The sequence below is a fragment of the Nelumbo nucifera genome, chromosome 2 (assembly GCF_055504915.1).
Source record: "Nelumbo nucifera cultivar China Antique chromosome 2, China Antique-T2T, whole genome shotgun sequence".
NCBI classification, from domain to species: Eukaryota; Viridiplantae; Streptophyta; class Magnoliopsida; order Proteales; family Nelumbonaceae; genus Nelumbo; species Nelumbo nucifera.
Genome location: NC_142650.1, coordinates 36,962,867 through 36,984,370, shown reverse-complemented (window position 1 = coordinate 36,984,370; position 21,504 = coordinate 36,962,867). Strand labels below are relative to the sequence as shown.

The 21,504-nt window shown below is 39.6% G+C and overlaps 1 protein-coding gene across 11 annotated transcripts in view; it reads right to left on the bottom strand.

Moving 5' to 3' along the window:
- Positions 1-382: 382 nt before the first annotated feature.
- The window catches only part of LOC104599078 (diacylglycerol kinase 4-like), a 111,291-nt gene continuing 90,169 nt past the window's right edge, over positions 383-21,504 (bottom strand). For 4 of the 11 annotated variants that reach the window (XM_088898343.1, XM_088898345.1, XM_010261444.3 and 1 more), the window contains 3 exons: positions 21,357-21,444; positions 1,792-1,908; positions 383-732 (listed from right to left, as the gene is read on the bottom strand). In XM_088898343.1, the coding sequence (XP_088754469.1) occupies positions 574-732; positions 1,792-1,908; positions 21,357-21,444 (364 nt within the window). In that variant the 3' untranslated portion in view covers positions 383-573. Of the gene's footprint in view, positions 750-1,790; positions 1,909-9,901; positions 10,115-20,882; positions 20,994-21,356; positions 21,445-21,504 lie in introns of those variants that run through there. The other 7 variants (XM_010261445.3, XM_088898344.1, XM_088898349.1 and 4 more) reach the window with 6 other exon arrangements.

Here is a 21,504-nt window from a genome sequence, read left to right as displayed (position 1 = left end):
CCCTGGCTAAATTATGGGCTTCAAATAATTTCTCACTACTTCAGCCCACCCTTTTTGACTCACTCTTCAACTGGGAGCAGATTATTTCTTCTTTTAGTGCCATAAATGGTCCCTTTTGCACATGATAACCATCATAGTTTATTTTCCCTCATTTCATGACCTATTGGGGCTACCACTATATCTCCACAACTCATTTCTACCATTTGCCTCAAACTTTTTTGGTTTTACCACTCATTCATCTTAATATTTACATCACTACCATTTGCCTCAAAAAATATTTACATCACTACCAAACTCATTCTTTTAGATATACTATTTCTTGATTTCCCAATACTGTTCTATAGTCCATACCACATTGATAGCTCCGCAGCTGTGTGCAATGGAAACAAAATACATAGAATGCACTAATAATGAACTTGGAAAAATATTGTTCCAATATAATTTCTAATAATTTTACATAAGATAAATTACAGGCTCTAGGTTGACTAATTGCTTTACATGGTTTCCAGATAAATTATAACACCAGATATACACTCTACGCTGCAAATACTAGCTAATGAAAATCCAGAGAAATCACTCTCCACTGATCATTAGGGATTGAAACGGTTCCCTCCTTATCTCCACAAGTGTAGAATAGTTCCTGTTCATTGGCTGTTTCCATGGTTCTCCATCCATCTGCATATATGCATTTCTCCACTCACCGCTTGTAATTTCCAATCTAATTGCAGCAGCCTGAAAGCAGTAAATTTCTTTTTTTTTTGTTCAAAAGAATTCATAATGAAAACCAAATTTAACAATTAAAATCATCTTTTTATGAAATAAATAAAACAATAAAATCTTTACAATAAATGGGAGCTTTCAAATGGAATGTGCAGATAAATTATCTTTATAAGATAATGGTTTGATAATAAAAGGCCATTACCCAATGTTGGTCACAGTGATCTGGGGTCATGGAAGGGGTAGACTGGGTACAGTCCTAACTTTGGCATTTTTCAAACAAAGTGGTCACCCTCAGAATCGAACCCACATTCTCATGCTTGTCATCCCCAGATTATACCATTATACCAAGTAATGGCTAAGATAATGGTTTGCTACTAAGATGTACTAATTTTGGCAAATCCATAAACTTTTGGCAATACTTGATCTATTATCTCGATGTTAAGGGTGTGTTTGATATCAATTCTGTGCACTGTGGAATGCAAAAACTCTGCAGGCCATACTTCCAGCTAGGTAAGAGGTAACACATACATACTTGGATGATTTTGAACATATGAAATTCCTAGGTCAATTAATAAAAGGAAAGAAATATGTTCCAACACTCACTAGTTGTACTTAATTTTTTTATCAGCTTTTTTCTTTTTCTAACCAATGCATCATAAAATAGTACCATACTTCTTTTGCTAAACAGTGAAATGGAAGAAAGGAAAATAAAATCTAAAAAAAGCCTAGATTTGATGAAAAGGAAAAGCAAAAGAGAAAAAATAAGGAATGTTAAGACAAAATCGAAAGGTAAATTTTCTTTTTGACCTCTTTGTTTTCTCCCCTAAAAGGTAGAGAAAACAAAGGAAAACAGTAGAATGAGAGGAAGCAAAATTCGCCCCACCCTTTTAAGAGAAAATGTTTATTTACTCTTCTTAATGTTTAGTTTATCTTTCTTTTCTATTTTATTTTCTTTCCTCTCATTTTCTTCAAAACTAACATAGTGTAAATGTTACCACTTAGTGAAAAATTAAGAATACCTAGTATCAGATCTATGGTGCCAAAGTGAAAATTTTGAAACAACAGTAGTACCTGGGCAATATGTTTTGCAGAGATGAGTTCAACCATAACAAATGATGCATGCCATCCTTGCTTTAGGCCAAAGATTTCGAGAAGACCGTCATCCATATTGGGTTCAACAAAGCCTCTCTGAAAAGTATAAAGATTTCATATATGTAAATATACTTACACACAGAATAACATAATTCCTTGTTAGTCATTAGGAGTTGGGACTACATGGTACAATAGCATAGAGATATACATAATCAAGCAAGAGTGATATTGTAATTTCATATTCTTGCTTATGAAATACATTGAGGAATAGGGGTTTAATGACCTATTCCAGCCTCCAAATATTTTCTTTCTTCTTGACTTTCTCTCTCTCTCTCTCTCTCTTTCTCTCTTTGTCTCTCTCAATCCATTTCTTCTCTCATGGTTTCCAAATTAAATTCTTTCATCCGCCATTCAGAGTTTTTGTTTTAACAGATTGCTAAAGAAGTTTAGGATGCAGTAGATGTTGAAACATATCGTCAACAAAATATATCATGGATTTATTAGTCATACCAAAAAACAGGTCACCTTCATTGGGGGAGGGAAAATTGGCAGAATATTTCTACTCTTTGAAAGATGTGAGAAGAGATAGATCACCATCAACTCTTTAAGTTGGAATGTATTGTTGTTGCGAGAACTGTTCTTGTTGGGTTGAACTCAGATTTTGAGTTGGTGCATGCACAGCTTGTAAGTAGGGAGAAGTTGCCTACCTGGACAGGTCTATGCATTGGTCCAGGGTGAAGATAGTAGGAAAGTGGCTATGAATAAAAGTCTTACTACCGAGAGTCGATAGATCAACCTTAGCTATAGAAAAATGAGGTAAATTAGAGATCAGATGCTTCTAAGGAAGTTTCAAAGGAAATAGGCAGTGCAAAATTGTCAATGTGAACATTGTGAAATAAGAAACATTCCAAATATACGTACTATGAATTGCATGGGATGTTGGCCCCAACAAAAGAGAGCAAATAATGCTTCTAAAGAAGACTTTACAAGTGAAGCTCCTTAAAAATATTAGCAGCCTACTTTGTCCAAATACAATATAACTCTTGACCACACCAACTATTCTTGAACTTCTACTACTAGTACTTGGGCCATCGATTTTGGTGCTTCTAACTCTGAATTCAGCCCAGCAAGGAACTCAAACACTTTATTTGTTTCAATCAACTTCCTATATGTCGCTGCATGCTCTCCCACTCAATCGTCTCTAAGTGGTCAATCTCATGCCATAAAGGTTTCAAAGTAGAGAAGAAACTGATACAGGTTTCTCCCCCTGCTTAAGATTATTTACTTCACTGTTCAATTTATAAACTCTAGCAACATTGAGAGGCTGAGAGTATGTCTTCCATGTTTTCCCAAATCTCCTTAGCTATCTTCACCTACAAATAATTCCTACTAATGTGAAGCTGCATAGAATTGCATAACCAACTCGTTACCATATAATTTTCTTGAACCCATTTAGCATGAGATGGGTCTTCCTTGGCTGGCTTCTGAAAGCTGAACCACTGTAGTCGAAGTAGCAGAAAAGAGGAGAAGAAGAAAAGATGCTGGAAAATGTCGAACTGTACTTGCAGTCGACCATGCCTTTATTTATATATAAGTGAAGTACAAAGTACAAGAATTTACTGGGATACCCCTGATTAGTGATGGGACACCCAGAAGACTTAAGACATAAACAAGATTAAGCCCATTAGCAAAGGCCCAGATACAAGATAAGTTTAACATAAGAATGGGCTAAAAGGAATTCTTATAAGCCAAACACACTCAAGCCTTCTAACATATCATTCTAACACTCCCCCTCAAGCTAAACATGGATATCAATCATGTTTAGCTTGCCAAGTATGTCCTTGAACTTTGTAGTTGCCAACCCTTTTGTTAATACATCTGCAATTTGCATTTCTGATGGAGTATAAGGCACACAGAGTTCCCCTGAAACAATTCTCTCTCTTACAAAGTGTTGATCAATTTCAATATGTTTTGTCCTGTCATGCTGTACTGAATTATTGGCAATGTTGATAGCAGCTTTATTATCACAATACAACTTGAGAGGACCTTCAGTCTTGATACCAAGCTCATTAAGGAGAGTTCTGAGCCATAAGAGTTCAGCAACCCCGTGTGCCATAGCTCAGTATTCTGCTTCTGCACTTGATCTAGCCACAACATTCTGCTTCTTACTGCGCCATGTGACTAGGTTTCCTCCCAAGAATGTACAGTAACCTGAGGTTGACTTTCTGTCTCCAACAGACCCAGCCCAATCAGCATTAGTGTAGGCTTCAATTTCAAGTCTGCTGTTCTTCCTGAATAGAATTCCTTTCCCTGGGCAAGTTTTCAAGTATCTTAGAATTCTTTCCATTGCTCTCATATGAGGAGTCTTTGGTGAGTGCATGAATTGACTGACAACATGCACTGCATAGGCAATGTCTGGCCGAGTGAGGGATAGGTATATCAGTTTTCCTACCAATTTTTGGTACCTTTCCTTATCACAGTATTCCTCACCCATTGATTCTTGTAATCCATGGTTCAGTTCTATTGGTGTGTCTGTTGGTCTGCACCCCATCATGCCTGTTTCTTCTAGGAGATCTAGCACATATTTTCGTTGACATATGTAGATTCCTTCTCTTGATCTAGCAACTTCAATCCCGAGAAAATATCTCAGATTTCCCAGGTCCTTGATCTCAAATTCTGAAGCTAAGAACTCCTTCAGCCTCTTCATCTCTTTCACATCATTTCCAGTAATCACCATATCATCCACATAACAATGAGAGCTGTAAGTTTTTCATCCTGTCTCCTTGTAAACAATGTATGATCCGCACTGCTCTGAGTGTATCCCACTTTCTTCATGGCCGTACAAAGTCTCTCAAACCATGCCCGGGGAGATTGCTTCAAGCCATACAATGCTTTCCTTAGTTTACACACCTTCTTTCCAACATTATATCCAGGTGAGGGTTCCATGAATACCTCTTCATGTAGATCACCATTAAGGAAAGCATTCTTCACATCCAACTGATGAAGTTCCCAAGAGAATTTTGCAGCTAATGACAGTAGAACCCTGATTGTGTTGAGCTTTGCTACCGGGGCAAAGGTTTCCTTGTAGTCAATTCCTTCCTTTTGTGTAAATCCCTTTGCCACAAGTCTGGCCTTGTCTCTTTCAATTGACCCATCTTCCCTATGCTTTACTGTGAATACCCACTTGCACCCAACAGTGCCTTTCCCTTCTGGCAGGTCCACCAATTCCCACGTTCTTGCTTTCATTAGGGCTTTCATCTCTTCATCATGGCTTCTTTCCATCTTGGATCAGATACCGCCTCTGAATATCTGGAAGGGACACATACAGAGGAAAGAGCAGACGCAAAGGAATGATAGGCAGGTGATAAATGTGAGTAAGAGACATAATCAGCTATGGAATGCCGAGTGGTGCAAGAACGAACAAGCTTACGGAGAGCAATGGGAAGATCCAAATCTAAATTGAGAGAGTCAGAATTACCTTGGATTGCAGAGACAGATTGATCTGAGTCCAACTGGTTGCAATCATGAGGTTGAGGGCCCTTCTTCATTCTATTGTATGTAAGCATCTCTTTCTCTTGCCTGCTGGAATCATCAGGAGCATCAGCTGAAGCTGGAGATGTAACTGGCACAGCGGGAGTCTCACTAGGTCGACCCGGAATGTTACAGCTAGGAGTAGTGGAAGGTGATGAAAGGGGAACAAAAAAGGAGGGAGAATGAGAATCCTCTTCTATCCCACTAGTCTCCCCCTGAAGAGGATTCTGAGAAGATTGGAAATAGGGTTGAGACTCAAAAAAGATTACATCTCTGGTGACATATTTTTTCTTGGAGACAGGATCATAACACTTATACCCCTTTTGCGTAGGAGAGTAACCCAAAAAAAATCCCTTTGTAGCCTTAGGATTTAGCTTGGTTTTCTTTGGATCCTTCACATGTATGAAGCATGTACATCCAAAAACCCGTGGGGGAAGAGGAAATTCTGGAAGAGTGGGACACAACACAGAGAAAGGGGTCTTCATACCCAGTACCTTAGATGGCATCCGATTTATCAGGTATGATGCAGTGAGAACAGCTTGAGACCAATATTGCTTGGGCACATTGTGCTAGAAAAGTAGAGCTCGAGCTGTCTCCATTAGGTGCCTGTTCTTGCGCTCAGCAATTCCATTTTGCTGAGGGGTGTAAGCACATGATGATTGATGTAACATGCCTTCGTCTTCCATGAATGAGTTCAGGGATCTTTCAAAATATTCAGCTGCATTTTCTGAACAGAATTGTTTTATCTTCTTATCAAATTGTGTTTCAACCATCTTGCAAAACATCATAGTTATCCGTGGAACTTCTTCACGTCCTTTTAACAGATAAATCCAAGTGCACCGAGAATAATGGTCAATAAAACTGATAAAATAACGGAAGCCATCAATGGAGACAATGGGTGAAGGACCCCAAACATCAGAATGGACCAAATCAAAAGGGGCTTGAACTTCATTACTAGAAATTGGATACATTGATCTGCATTGTTTTGACATTTGACACACATCACAAACTAAACTTTGACTCGGAATGCCCTTACATAAATCGGGAAACAACATTGCTAAAGAAGAAAAAGACAAATGACCTAGCCTAGCATGCCACAAGTGCAGCCTAGCTCTTGACTCCACACTTTCTGGACTAGTAGTAGCAGAAGCTTACAGTGCTGAACTGACATCTGCATCAAAATAGTAGAGGCCCTCATACTCATGACCACTCCCAATCGTTCTCCTCGTCAATCTGTCCTGGAAAACACAATGAGAGGGAAAAAAAGTTATACTGCAGTTCAAATTTCTTGTAAGCTTTGAAACAGACAACAAATTTGATGTAAGACTAGGAACATGTAAGACTGATTTAAGAGAGAGATCCTTGCTTGGTCAACCACTCCCTTTCCCGAGATGGTGGAGAGGGACCCATCAGCTACTCTCATCTTATCCTAGCCAGGCAATAAATGATATGAGGAGAATAATGAGGACATGTGTCATATGGTCAGTGGCTCCTGAGTCAATCACCCAAGAGCTAGAATTAATGGAACTAGTTGCACTAAATGCAAAGGCTGTACCTGATTTGGCAAGAGAGGTGGAAGCTAAAGGATTGTTGTTCAGACGGGCAAATGCCCGGCTGAGAACCTCTACCTCACTAGCTGTAAAGCCCAAGGTACTTGGTCCAGAGGAATCAGCAACCTGCTTTGTGGTGGAAGAGGACACTGGCTGAGTACTCTGTGAGATGTCACTACTACTGTTGGTGGCAAGATTCCCACTTGCTGTGTGGCCCTTATGTTGCCTTTTTTCCTTTCTCAGAGCAGCTGGCTTCAGATGAGGGTACAAGGCCCAACATTTATCCTTTGTGTGTTTCTCACCACCACAATGGGTACACTTGAGGGACTTCTTGTCTGAAAATCTGCTTCCCTTAGTGGAGACTAAGTCTGAATGTTCTCCAGATAGTTCTGTTGCTTGTGTCTGGGAGTCAACCTGCATCTCCTTTCTCCTTACTTCTTCATTCCTCACCAGGTAGTAAACATGATGAAGCTCAGGTAATTCATCTCTCCCTAGAATCTGTGACCTTACACCTTCATATATAGGGTCTAAGCTGCTAGGAGCTTGAAGGCTCTGCCCTCCTCAATCTGCTTGTCATGCCTCTCCTTATACCTGGCATTTTCCCAGTCCAAAATCATGTGATGGTCAAGCTCTTCCCAGAGACCTTCCAGTGTTGCAAAGTATGTTGCCACAGACATGTCTCCTTGCCTTAGGGCTGCAATGTCTTGGTTCAGCCTGTAGATTCTAGCATTATTCTTCTTTTGGCCATATGTCTTAGATACTTTCTCCCAGATTTTAGTGGCTGTAGGAAAATGATGAACAGTTCTGGCCACCCAAGGAGTCATGGAGGCCAGCAACCAAGACATAACTGTGGCATTTTCCTTGCGCCACACAGTGTATTCAGGGCTGCTGATTTCTGGTTCCTTTTTATCTCCATCCAAATAGCCTGTGAGTTCACGGGAGGTAATGAACAGTCTTGCTGAGACAGACCACTCTCTAAAGTTATACTCATCCAATAGCACACTTGTAATCTGCGAGCTATGCAGATTAGGGTTCTCCAGGTTTGAGGACCTTATAACAGGTCTGTTATCTTTAGAGGAAACTTCACTGGATAGTGATGACATCCTAACTTCGGTCAAGGAGTTGATCACAACACTGTTGGGTGGTTCTGGTTAGGGCTGGCCGAAGTAGTCACAGAGTTCACAGTGCTGATAGCACACCAGATAGGCTTCACTTGGACTAAACCAGTTCGGGTACAGCAGCAAGGAAAAGTCTGTAACTGAACCAGTTCACAGAGATGGAGTAGGGCTAGTAACCGACCTGGAAATGATCTGTAACTGAAGTCGCCACAGTTCTGTAAAGGTCTTTCTGAACCAGTTCTGATGCAGGTTCTGATTAGCCGAAGTAACCTCAGCAGGTCCTGACAGCTCGCAACACAGTTTCAGACTTGCCGAGACTGTCGCAGTTCTGATGCAGTTCTGTTACAGCAGCAAAAGGTGTTCTGGGCTGGTAACTGACCTGTGCTATGCAGACTCCACTTGAACTTCGAGTACTGCAACTGTAAAGGGAGTTCCCCTCCTTACAGACAACACTAGGACTGCTGAAATCAGTCCTCAACTAGGTCTGTCCTATACAGACCTCTTCTTAGCAGCCGAATAGCTGCTAACTACTAGAAACTAGTAGGACTCCAGCTTCAGGGTCTTACCTCCCTTGCGCCCTACAACCAAGGGAAACCCTAGGTCGAACCTTGTGTTGTTCTCCTGCAACCCTAGGGTTTCACAGCAGCAACCCAGATAAAAAAAAGTGAAATACAGCAAGAAGGAGGAGATGGCTTCGGCAGTAACCAGGAGGGTGCTCAATGCTCTGATACCATGAAAGCTGAACCACTGTAGTCGAAGTAGCAGAAAAGAGGAGAAGAAGAAAAGATGCTGGAAAATGTCAAACTGTACTTGCAGTCGACAATGGTCACATATCCTAGTTTTCCCCTTCCCCCAATGGTCATCATAGCTGATTGAGCCCACTCTAAGTAGTTGGTTCCATCAAATTTAACAGTGATTATCTGAAAAGAGTTATTGACACACTTCTAACTACCACAAGTCCTTCCCCATGTGTCTTAGATTCATTTCCAGCTGTCTCCATGATGAACACACCACAAGGAAATCACAACCTCATGAAAAGAAGTTCAACTTCACCCTTCACAAAGCTCAAAACGTTTGTACAGCAACCCAAAATAGGTAACAGTCCTCAAAAAACTTTCTAGGAATCCCAAAGAAAGGAATTAATAATCAAAAAGGAAGGCTGCATATCAGGAACTGCTCAAATTTTGAAGGAAACCCTGGAACCAGCCCTGGAGAAAGTCAAATTCAATCAACTGCTCCCTCTAGAAGAATCCAACAGTCTTCTACTAGCCATCAATCTTAATAGAAATAAAAAATATGCCCAAAAATCACTGAGCACCACTTCCAATCACAGATTTAACCCCTAAACCTTGAACCTACCTGATTTCTTTGACTCTTCCTAGTTGCCGGGCAATCTCCAAGATCACTCAACACCTTGGGCAGCAACTGAACTCTCCAATAACCTCCAAGAATCAGACAACAAATTCTGTAAACTCCAGCCCTAGGAAATTCTCATGCAGCCAGCTGGATCAAGTCCACATGAGAACCCTAATTGAAACTAGACCTGCTTTACCAACTTGGCTGAGACAGCTAATAACCAAATCAGGTCTTGAGGTGAAATCAGCAAAAGAAAAGAGAGAAAAGAGAAGGAAGAGCAGAGGAGAAGAAGAAGAGAGAATACAAGAGAAATAGAGAAGGGGCTCAGAATCTTGTGTTCCTGATGCCCCATTAATTGCTATTTATATGAGATCAAATAAAAAAACATTACAGAGACTATAATACCATTGCTACCTATAATGAAAGAAAGAAATAAAATAATGACAATAATAATAGCAATAAGAAACAAGTAACTAGGACCAAATAAACTAATCTTTTGTATCTCTACAGATGGTACTTCTCTTGAATTCTCACCTTTCTTTCAGTCATCTCGCCCTTCTCTTCAAGGGGAGAATATCAGTGAACATCGGATTCCCTTTTGTCTTTCTATTCTTGTTCTAATGCATGTGAACACTCCTAATCCATTTTCTCCTACTTGCAGTTGTAGTGTTCCTTTACCCTCTCCTCATCTTGTGTTTCGGCCTCGGTCTTGGCGATAGTGCTTCATCAAGCAAAGTAAAAGGGTAGCTATAACAAGAAGGGACCACAACTTAAAAGAAATAAAAGAACTGGTGGGCTTAGTAGAAAAGAAAACACAATAATTTGATTTGAAAACAATGAGAAAAGAGAGAGAGAGAGAGAGAGAGAGAGAGATCTTACTGAGAAGAATAGAAGAGATGGGGAGAAGCCAATAATTATGTGGTGGCCCCACTCATTATCTTACATACTCAAAAAAGATTATTACAAAGACTAAAATGCCCTTAATGGGGCGGCTACTGTCATAACATATAAACAGCTCCAAAGAAACAAAAACTAATGGACCTTGGGCCCAATAACACTAACTAATGATTATAAACAAGAAAATCATAAGAAACTGCTGAATCCCAACACTCCCCCTCACGTTGGTAGTAGATATCACACATTGCCAACTTGTGTAGATCATGTTCAAGCTTAGTTCTTGCAACTTCTTTTGTGAGAACATCAACTAGCTGTAAATCAGATGTAACATATGGTAGGTATACTTCAGATTTCACCCTTTCTCTTATGAAGTGTCTGTCCACCTCTATATGCTTTGTTCTATCATGTTGAACTGGGATATGGTATCAGAGCTCGTTTACATGACTGAATAGAGAAATCTGTCTCTGGACGCTACAAATTGATCTCTCCTCCTTCTTCTCTTTATATAATAAAGGGTTAAATACTAAAAGTACCCCTATGGTTTAGCAAATGGACAAAAAATTACCCTTCTGTTTGAAAAATTACTTAGAAGACCCTTAAGTTTTTTGACAATGGACAAAATCCTCCCCTACCATTAGTGCACCGTTACAATCCATTCGCATGTGGTGTCACATGACTAATATAATTTTTCTTCATTCCAAAACTATCCTTTAGTGGTTGATTTTGCCCTTCATTGTTCTTTAAATTTTCAAAACAAAACCCAACTTACCGATGAAAGAACCTTAGATGAACTGGGATAAATTAACATGGAAAAAGAGGGGTTTCGTCCTATTCAGGCTGGAACAAAGTAAGGCTTGGTTTAATAAATTTTTAAAACATCCTTCCTCAATTTTTTAGTGTTGATATGAAGCTTGTCTGTATCTACTGCATCTCAATTTTCAAAATCTAAATCAACACTAAAAGTTTTCTTGATACAGATATGAAGCTTGTTTGTATCTATTTACCGGATACCCTATCACCATATTAAAGCTAGCGGTATGATAAAAAACTCCGACAGCATCTTCCTCACTTGTAACTCCACTGTGCACATCATATTAACGATTGAACAAGGACATATGATAATTCCAATTCAATGATTTGTAACACAACGCACCAGAGGCAAAGCTATAATTCACCGTTCAAACAGGAGATTTGGGGAATTTGGAGATGCGGGCCCAACTATTGAAGTTCTTTATTGATCGATGGAATCCGATTTTCTATACCACGGAGTTGGATGTTATGAGTTATTGAGGTAAGAAAATTCAGTGAATACCATCTTCTAATACAATCTGTATATTCTTAGATTGTGGGAACATAGTAGAAGGGAGAAATGAAGTTTGGAAGTATAAATTTTCAAAATATACCAGCTCCAATCTAAGATAGTAGTCCATGGAGAGGACTAGCTCTCTAATAATCTCAATGTCTTTCTCTCCGTGTAAGTGCTCTTCTAACAAGTACAACACTCGTGATGCTGGCCCCTTGTAGGGGCAAAACCACGGTGGTTCAAGAGATTACAAGATTCAATATAGAATCTGACCCAATGCAGGATAATGTAAAACCTCATATAAGCTTTTACGGAGATTCACTAAATCGATCCTGTGTATCTTCTTCCAGTTGTAAGATTTGTATTTCAATAATACAATTAGCTTGTTTATATTTGATTAGTACCACAACAATCCTCTCTTTACCTCTTTGTGCATGAAATTTTCAATTATTATTTCCATTTGTATGTATTTGTAGTAAGCTTCGACATTGCTATCGAACCCATGTTTTTCCGTTGGGGACAAGGAGTCACTTTGTGCAGGAACCCACCTACTTGTTTCATCAATTGGGTTTTATTTTGAAAATTTGAGAAATAATGAAGGGAAAATTTAATATTTTTCTTTTTTTTTCCATCAATATTTAATGACGATAACCATTGTCAGAAAACTTAAGGGTACTTTAAGTAATTCTTCAAATAGTAGGGTAAGTTATTGTCCATTTGCTAAAATATAGGGACACTTTAAGTATTTAACCCTATAATAAATCTTGAAAAAGTGATGTAAGTGGACAGATCACCCTCAGGCATAGAGGCTTAAATGCCTCACGCTCAGTTGAATAAGGTTGGTTTGGTATGTTTTTAAATATCCTCTAATTGGTAGTTCGAAAAAGAGGATGGACATGGGTGGTACTATTCCTATGTGAATGGAGTTTTGTTTGGTGATGATTACCATCTTTATAAATGTCCCAAGGTTTGTTGAGTTGTGAGTTTAAGTGCAGTGTAGTGGCTGACTTCAGTTAGTGATTTTTGTGAGTTAATCCCTGCTGTATCAAGGACAATGGCATCAACAGACAATAAGCAGGAGCTAGAGTGGGATAAACAATTCTTTGAGGTCCTCTACGATACACACTTTCAAGAGGTGGCTCTGTTCATTTTATTATCTCCCTAGCTGCTCATTTTGATTGGGCATTGTTTCAGAATGATGTTAAGAATGCATTTCTTCATGGTGATCTTGAGGAGGTGTATATAGAGCAACCACCAAGGTATGTTGCTTAGGGGAAGGAAGGTAAGGTGTGTTGGCTCAAGAAAGCTATTTATGGGCTAAAATAGTTGCCATGAGCTTAGTTTGAGAGATTCAACATGTAGTAAAACAGTTCAGCTTAAAGCAGTGTAGTGTGGACCATTTAGTATTCAACAGAGACACACCAGCCAGGAAAATTATCTTGGTAGTTAATGTTGATGATATAATCATTATAGGCAGTGATAGTGAGGGAATTAAGGAGTTGAAACAGTTTCTACAACACCAATTTCAGACTAAGGATTTGGGTCACTTGAAATATTTCTTGGGTATTGAAGTTGCTAGATCCAAAATTGGCATCTCCCTCTCCCAATGTAAGTATGTTCTAGACGTACTAGAGGAGATAGAATAATTTGGAGCTAAACCAGTTAACACTCCTATTGATTCAAATGTGAAGATTCCAAGTCGTGAGGGGGAGCCCTTGGATGATCCAGGAGACTAGTTGGCAAGCATATTTATCTTACAATTATGAGACCAGACATTTCATTTAGTGTGGGTGTGCTTAGTTAGTTCATGCAAAATCCCAAAACCAACCATTGGGAAGCAGTTATAAGGGTTTTGAGGTACATGAATGGTGCTCCTGGTCGAGGGTTGTTATATAAGAAGGGAGGTGAGTTGTCCCTAGAAGGGTATTTAGATACAAACTAGGTAGGGTCCAATATAGATTGTTAGACAGTGTATGCCCTTAGCTTCAATCAAATTGATGTACATAAAATTTATTTGTAAATGAATAAGGTACATTTATTGTTTCATGTTGATAATGGTATGTTTTTTGTGTATTACCCCGTAAACTAGACACTTACGAGACTCGTATTAGTTTAGAATGTTCTCAGCCATTGGATAGGCTTGGGGAGTTTATCTTGATAAGGCTGACACTGGTGTGCTACCAAACAGTTGGAGCAACTTGTCTCAATTGCTAGGGTTAGACCCCTAGCACAGGTAATGGGTGTTTGGAAGAAATACTGAACCAAGACCAATTTTCAGTTATTCCCTGGACCTTGGAGATAGATGGGCAAAATTGGAAAGTTGCACACAACCCCAGACTTGATTATGATACTTCATTAAGTAGTGGACTGAGCTGCCTTTGATGTGCCAACTAGTGAGACCCATCATGGGCCAAAATATATGAGCATGTTGGGGCAATTTGGCAAATTACTTGAGTGGGTGATCATAGTGATAAGATCGACCCTTTGTCTAACAAAGTGAATATCGGGCTTTGCACTCTTTGGTGGAAACCTAAATTGCTGGCAATGGATTTCATTTGTGTTTCAAATCTGGTTTTGCAAAATATATTTATATATTATTATATTATACTTTATGGAAAAAGGTTTGCAAAATGGTTTTAATCCCGAGGTCCATCTGAGCAGAGAGTGTAACATTGTATCTTGCAGTTAGGGGAGAGGTCCTTCCCTGTGAGCAGTGTTCTAATAATTATGGGTCAAGAGGTTAACTATAAGACCATTACATGGCTAATTACCTGGTGGGCTTTATCCCATACAAGTCCATTATCGTTGGGTCTTCTTCATAGGGTGGCTAAATCCAACGATCATTTAACTATAAATGTTGGGCCCAATCTAGGGAAGGCAATTTTCCCATCCCTGACGGGGACCCAACTTCCCCAACCCCATCAGGTCGAGGATGGGGATTGAGGTCCTCGCCCTGCTTGACCCCGATTATATATTAATTTTATTTATATTAAATATATATTATTATATTATTTATATTATATATCGAAACATATTCAAAACATTATTTATAATTTGAAATTTTTATTTATCTTAAGTAAATCTATTTTTCAAAAAATTACTATTATCTAAAAACATTTCAGGGATTTGGGTTCCCGCGGGGAATCCATCCCTGTCGGGGATTGGGGATGGAGGACAAATGTTATCCCTGGCAAGGATCGGGGATGGGGACAGGGAATATGATCCCTGCCCCGAACCTGCCCAGTTGCCATTCCTAAGCCCAAACTGAGCCCATGCTAATTGGCTAAGAGGTTCACTACCCTAAGCAGTGAATTTGGCCCCGAACCCTCATGGACTTATGTGAGACCTTTGTGGGGTCCCACGTCATACAATATCAGGCCCAAAGTGGCCATGCAACAACTAGGGATGTGAGACTTTGAAGAAAATGGACCAAAGGCCCATTACTAATGAGATTAGTTAAGTCGTCATGTGATTTGGGTCAAAACTGGGCATGGTTCTGGGTATGGAGCACCTATCCTCTTAAGAGGATAATGCTTATATATTAAAAGAGTCCGAATTCAAATCAGATTTGGATAATCTCTTAATTAGATTAGGAGAGTGCTCCATATAGGGGGTTAAGAGGAAGAAAGCAGATAGAACTTTCTTCTCTCTTGCTCTCTCCTCTTCTCTCTTCCTCTCCTAGATATCCTATCGCGACCTAGTCATTGCAAGAACTGATTTTTATCAGGCTCACAAATCTCAGTAGACCAAAGGCAGTTGGGTAACAGTTTTGCAGAAAATAGTGTTGCTGAATCGGCTTTTCATTCACTACGCCATCTTCAGTTGGAGGCCAGTTTTTGGGACTGATTTTGGGTGTAAATTACCACTCTGGGAGCTGCGATTTGTGGACTCTGTATCACGTACAATTAGTTTTAATTTCGGTTTCAAATCTGGTCCGGTTCAGTGGAAGATCGATCTAGAAATTTCATATTTCAAAATCTTCAGGAAACCGGTTCCCTAGTGGGGTTAGAAAAATTTTTGAAATTCAGACAGCCATTAAACCTGCTTCGGCCATCCATAATTTGGATTCTAACCCTTCCAACATAGACAAGATATCCACCACAAGTAGAATATAGAGCTATGGCTCATTCTACTTGTGAGTTGGTGTGGTTGAAGCACTTGTTATAAGAAATTGGGATAGATATACCCTCTCCTATGAGGTTGTTTTGTGATAATCAAGCTGCCATCCACATATCAACCAACCCAGTATTCCATGAAGAGACCAAACACATAGAAGTAGAATGCCATTTTGTGAGAGAAAAGGTAGCAAGTGGAAAAGTTACAACCTATGTGAAGTCAGAAGATCAGCTAGCTGACCTCTTTACCAAAGGTTTAAATTGTGCAAGAATGGATTCTATTTCTAACAAGTTGGAGCTCTATGATATTTATGCTCCAACTTGAGGGAGTTGAAGTGTCTTTTATTTATTTCTTTTCTATTTATCTTCAGCAGGGGTATAGGTGGTATTTTACTTAACATTATATTATATTCTCTGTCTCTTTTCTTAGTTAAGGGCAAAGATGTAACTTGCCATTTAATTAGTAAATCAACAAAAGAGAGTGGCTGTTAGAGAGATGAACCGACTCTCTATCTCTATTGCTTTCAGCCCAAGTTCTCATACCTCTCTCTACTCTTTCTCTATCAAGCTGAAACTTCTAGGGAAGATTTCTATTGGTTTTCCCTCTTATTTTATTCCTTTTTTATTTTATTTAAAGAATGTTAATAGAAGTTTTTGGAATATTAAAACCATGGCTTTGATAATTTAATTTTCACAATATACCATCATAGGTTCTTCGGCCTCAACTCCAATCTCCCCTAACAAGGAACGGATCCAGAGGAGCTCTGAAACACCATGTACCATGGCTTTGCATTTAGCTTCTACACTTAACCTTGCCACAACTGTCTGTTTCTTACTCTTCCATGAAACTAAATTACTTCCAACAAGAGTACAAACTCCTGATGTAGATCTCCTACCATCTAGACACCCTGCCCAATCAGCATTTGTTTAAGCCTCTAACTTCAACTATCCATGGTCAACAAACAATATGCCTCTACCTGGGTGTCCCTTTAAATAGGAAAGTATCCTGTCAATAGCCTCCCACTACTGAACTTGTGGGGCATGCATGTATTGACTCACCACACTCATTGCATAAGAGATGTCTGGTCATGTCATACATAAGTATAGTGACCACCCCACTAACCTCTAATATCTTCCAACATCCTTTACAAGTTCGCCCTCTAAAGCATTTATTCTATGGTTTTGATCAATAGGTGTATCAACTGCCTTTGCCCCAAGTTTTCCTATCTCCTGTAGTGGATCTAGAACATACTTCCTCTATGAGATGAAGATCCCATACTTGGACCTTACCACTTCAATGCCCAGAAAGTACTTCAGCTCCCCACGATCCTTAATCTTAAAACTCTTTGTGCAGATTCTTCTTCAAGGTATCAATCTCACTCAGATCATTTCCTATGAATACAATGTCATCCACATACACTATCAAAACTAACACTACTGACCCCCTCCTCTTCACAAAAAAGTATGATCAGATTGAGTTTGAGTATAGCTAAATTCAAACAATGCACTTCTAAACCTGTCAAACCAAGCTCTAGGTGATTGCTTTAAACCAACCTGCATACCTTTCCTTTTTCCACCTTATTGTAGAAGCCAATTGGAAGATCCATAAACACCTCCTCTTGCAAGTCCCCATTGAGAAAGGCATTCTTCACATCAAGTTGAAGAGTGGCCAAGAGTATGTAGCTGCTAGTGATAGAAGAATCCAGACTAAACTCATCTTTGCCACTAGTGCAAAAGTTTCCAAGTAATCTATGCCATAAGTCTGAATATACCCTTTTGCAACCAGCCTCGCCTTGTACCTTTCTATACTCCCATCAACCTTGTACTTCACTATATAAACCCATCTACATCCAATTGTCTCCTTGCCATTAGGCAAATCCACAATCTCCCATGTTTGATTTTTACTCAATGCTTTCATTTCCTCTACATAGCTGTCTTCCACTCAGGTTTGGAGAGAGCCTTACCAACACTCCTGGGTATAGACATAGAGTCAAGGGAGGAAAGGAAGGCTTGGTAGGAAGGGGATAATCCAATGTAGGAAAGATAGTGTGAGATGCAATGAGCAATACACTTCCTCTTCCCTTTTCTGAGGGCAATAGGGAGATCAAGGTCATCTACAATGGTGTTAGGAGCAGGTGTAGTAGTATCAATAGGAACTAAACCATTAGGGGAAACAAGAGGCATACCTGGGTCTGTGTCAGTCGAACTTGGAATCTCCGATGAGCCGATATGGAGTGACATGGGTTTCTTTGTTGTGGAATCAACCTCCCTGTGTTGTCATAGGTGTTGTTGTGTAAAGCACCAAGAGACAGGATGTAATGAAAGTGGCAAAGTGGGTGAGATAGCTAGGTTAGACACTAGAGTAGACAAAGGAGATAGAATAAGAAGTGGTATAGATTGCTCACTTCCTTCTCCAAAACACTCCCCTTGAGAAGAACCCCTCTCAAGAAAAAAGGCATGGACTCAAAAAAGGTGACATCCATAGTAACACACCGACTCCCGGAGACTAGATCATAACAACAGTACCCCTTTTGATTTCCTGCATACCCAAGGAAGACGCACTTCTTCGCCTTACGATCCAGCTTTGAGTGCTGAGGACCAAAAACATGGACGAAGTATATACATTCAAACACCTTTAGAGGAATATGGAATGTCTCCCCCTCAGGAAAAAGAAGGCTGAATGGAGTGCTATGTCCAAGAACACGAGAAGGCACTCGGCTAATTAAGAAAACAGTTGTAAGAATGACATCACCCCAAAAACAAACTAGAACTATAGAGCTCAACATCATGCTTCTTTCTACTTCCACAATGTCTGTTCTTCCTTTCTGCTACACCATTCTGTTGTGGAGTGTATGTACAACTGCTCTTATGGATAACTCAATGCTCCAATAGGTATGATGCCAGGTTTTTTTTCAAAGTATTCCCTGGCATTGTCTAATCTAAACACTTTCACTCGTACCCCAAAATGTGTTAGCACCATCTGATGGGATTGTTGAACCAAAGACGGTACCTCATCACGAGATTTCATCAAATATATCCAAGAGTATCGAGAATAATCATCCACAAACAGAAAAAAATACCAATAGCCACCTATAGAGGAAACATGGTATGGCCCCCACACATCAATATGAACAATATCAAAAACAAAAGAACATCTTTTATTACTTGCTTCAAAGGAATGTCTATAATACTTTCCAAGTTAACACCCCTCACACTCCAAACTGGACAAATTGACAGACTCAAGCAATTTTGGAAACAAAAAATGCAAATAAGCAAAAGGTAAATGTCCTAACCGATTATGCGAAAGTATAATCTGACCCACTGACTTTGACTCAATACTCCTATTGACATGATGACTCTGATGACTGAGAAGTGCATCAAGAAGATAGATTCCATTCACCTTACAAGCACTCCCAATCGTCTTCTTTGATTCCAGATCCTACAAAACACAAAGACTAGGGGAAAAAATTACTGAACAATTCAAATTCTTTGTCAAGCTACTAACAGATAAAAGATTAGTGCTCAGTCTAGGAACATGAAGGACAAAAGGTAGGGTAATGGTATCGGTTATCCTGACAGACCCTTTCCCAGCAATGGGAACATGTGATCCATTATCTGTGGAAACTCTTTCTTTACTAGAGCAAAGGTGGTATGAGGAGAAGGTAGTTCAAACATTGGTCATATGTTCTGAGGCTCCTGAGTCTATAGTCCAAGGAGGTCCCCCCTTACCTGTAGTGGATACATAATTTGCAATGGCATGTGAACTACTTGTGTGTGCAAACGAAGTAGAATGACAACCTCCTGATCCACCTGCACTTTGTTGCCCACCTAATAATGAGTTAGAACTGGCCGTATCCTTCTAATTCAGAAACTTCCCATATCTCTCTAATCCTGCCCTCATTGCAGCTGCTGCAATACTCTAGAGAGGTTATATTAGGTGGCCCTGATAAATCACCAGTCACTACCATGTTCGCATTTCCCTTCTTATTTCTGACCCGACTCAGTACAAGGTGTGGGTAAAGCTTCCAATAGGTATCTCTAGTATGCTTGGGTTTCTTGTAGTAGTCACAGATTAGATCATTTTTGTCCTTCCTCAGTTCATTTCCACCCTTGTCCCTACTTGGCTTAGGTTTCACTATGCTAACCATCGCTGACTGCTCAAGGCTTGGGTTCCTCATCATCACATTCCTCCTACTCTCCTCTCTAGATACAAAGGCATATGCCTAAGAGAGAGTTACACTGTCTCGAGAAAGAATATGTTGTTGTGCAATATCATACTCAGGGTTAAGTCCAGTCAAAAACTCAAAAGCCATTCTCTTCTCTACCAGCTTCAAATAATTTGTTGTATCTTTGCTACTTTCCCAAACCATAGTCTCCAAATGACCTATCTCCTTTCATAAGGTTTTAAGGGCTAAAAAATAAATAGCAATAGGCTTATCTCCCTGCCTAGTAGGAATCACTTGATTTCTCAACTGATAGGTTCTAGCAACATTCTCATTTTGTGAATACGTTTCTACTACTCCATCCCAAATCTCCTTAGCTGTATTAGCTCATAAAAAGTTCTTACTTATATGGGGCAACATGGAATTGCACAACCAAGTCATCACCATGTAGTTCTCCTGTACCCACTAGGAGTGGTTAGTTTCAGGTTTCTTTTTCTCGCTAGTGGCATACCCCAATTTCCCACGAGCACCAATGGCCATTTTTTCAGATTGTGACCATTCTAAGTAGTTTGTATCATCCAACTTGACTGTTGTGATGGTTCCGGCCTCGAAGAGATCTCCAGTACCTCTTCCTCCTAATCATTTCTCCTGCAAATTTGTTTTCAATTCTACAAGCCTCCATAACTCCCAGAATAGATTAGGAAATCAAATTGAGATGAAAAGAAAGGTATTTATCTCCTTTAGAAACCTTAAACACCCTCTTAGAGCCCTAGAAGCCCCTCCCTCCAAAGATTCCCTCTAGAGACCTCCAAAAGGCTGGGACTTAAACTGCCCCCTTTAGAAAACCTCAAGGAACCCTAGAAAACTAGAGTGTCGCTTCCTAGGTCAAAATTTAAGTCCTATTAAATCAAGACTCTCCCCTTTCTCTAGTTCTTCCTAATTTTGGTGTAAAATCCTAGACCAGCTACAAGGGATTGCAATTCCACCGAAAAAATGCAAAAACTAGGCTTACCCGAAGTCTTCGATCAGCCCTTTACCTTATCATGTAGTCGGCCGATCTAGGGCTGCATGATAGAGCAACTCAAGAAATCTTTAAACTTGCTTTGATACCAAGTAGAAAAGTTTGGACACCTGTTTTGATACAAAAACTGTAAAAGAAAGAGAAGAAAAAGGTTTTAGCTGAGAAAGAGAGAGAAGAGAGATAGAAGAGAATGGGAGAAGCTCAGAATTAGGTCTGGCTGCCTCTTTCATTAGATTATATAATCATAAATAAAAGAGAGTACAAAGACATGTATGCCCTTGGTAAGTCAGCTACTTCTGAGAACTTAAAAAACACTCTTAACTTAAAACATAAACTAGTGGGCCTAAGGCCCAATAACTCCCTAACTATGCAATGTAAATAAAAACAAGTTCTATCAGCCCAAAACTCAGGACTTTTTAATTCTAAAATGATTAAGAATGCCCATTGGAACTAGGATTCAGTTTTCCATGTCATGTGATAAAGACCATACCTTTTCCATATACTCTGGCTTCAGATGACCCCATGGATTCCTCCCACTCCCATAATTATGAAGATTTAAGGCAACAATTGCCCTAACGCTGCAAGATAGGTCAAGAAGACTGTATTAGGTCATGTTCAAGAGGAGAAGAAAGAAAAAA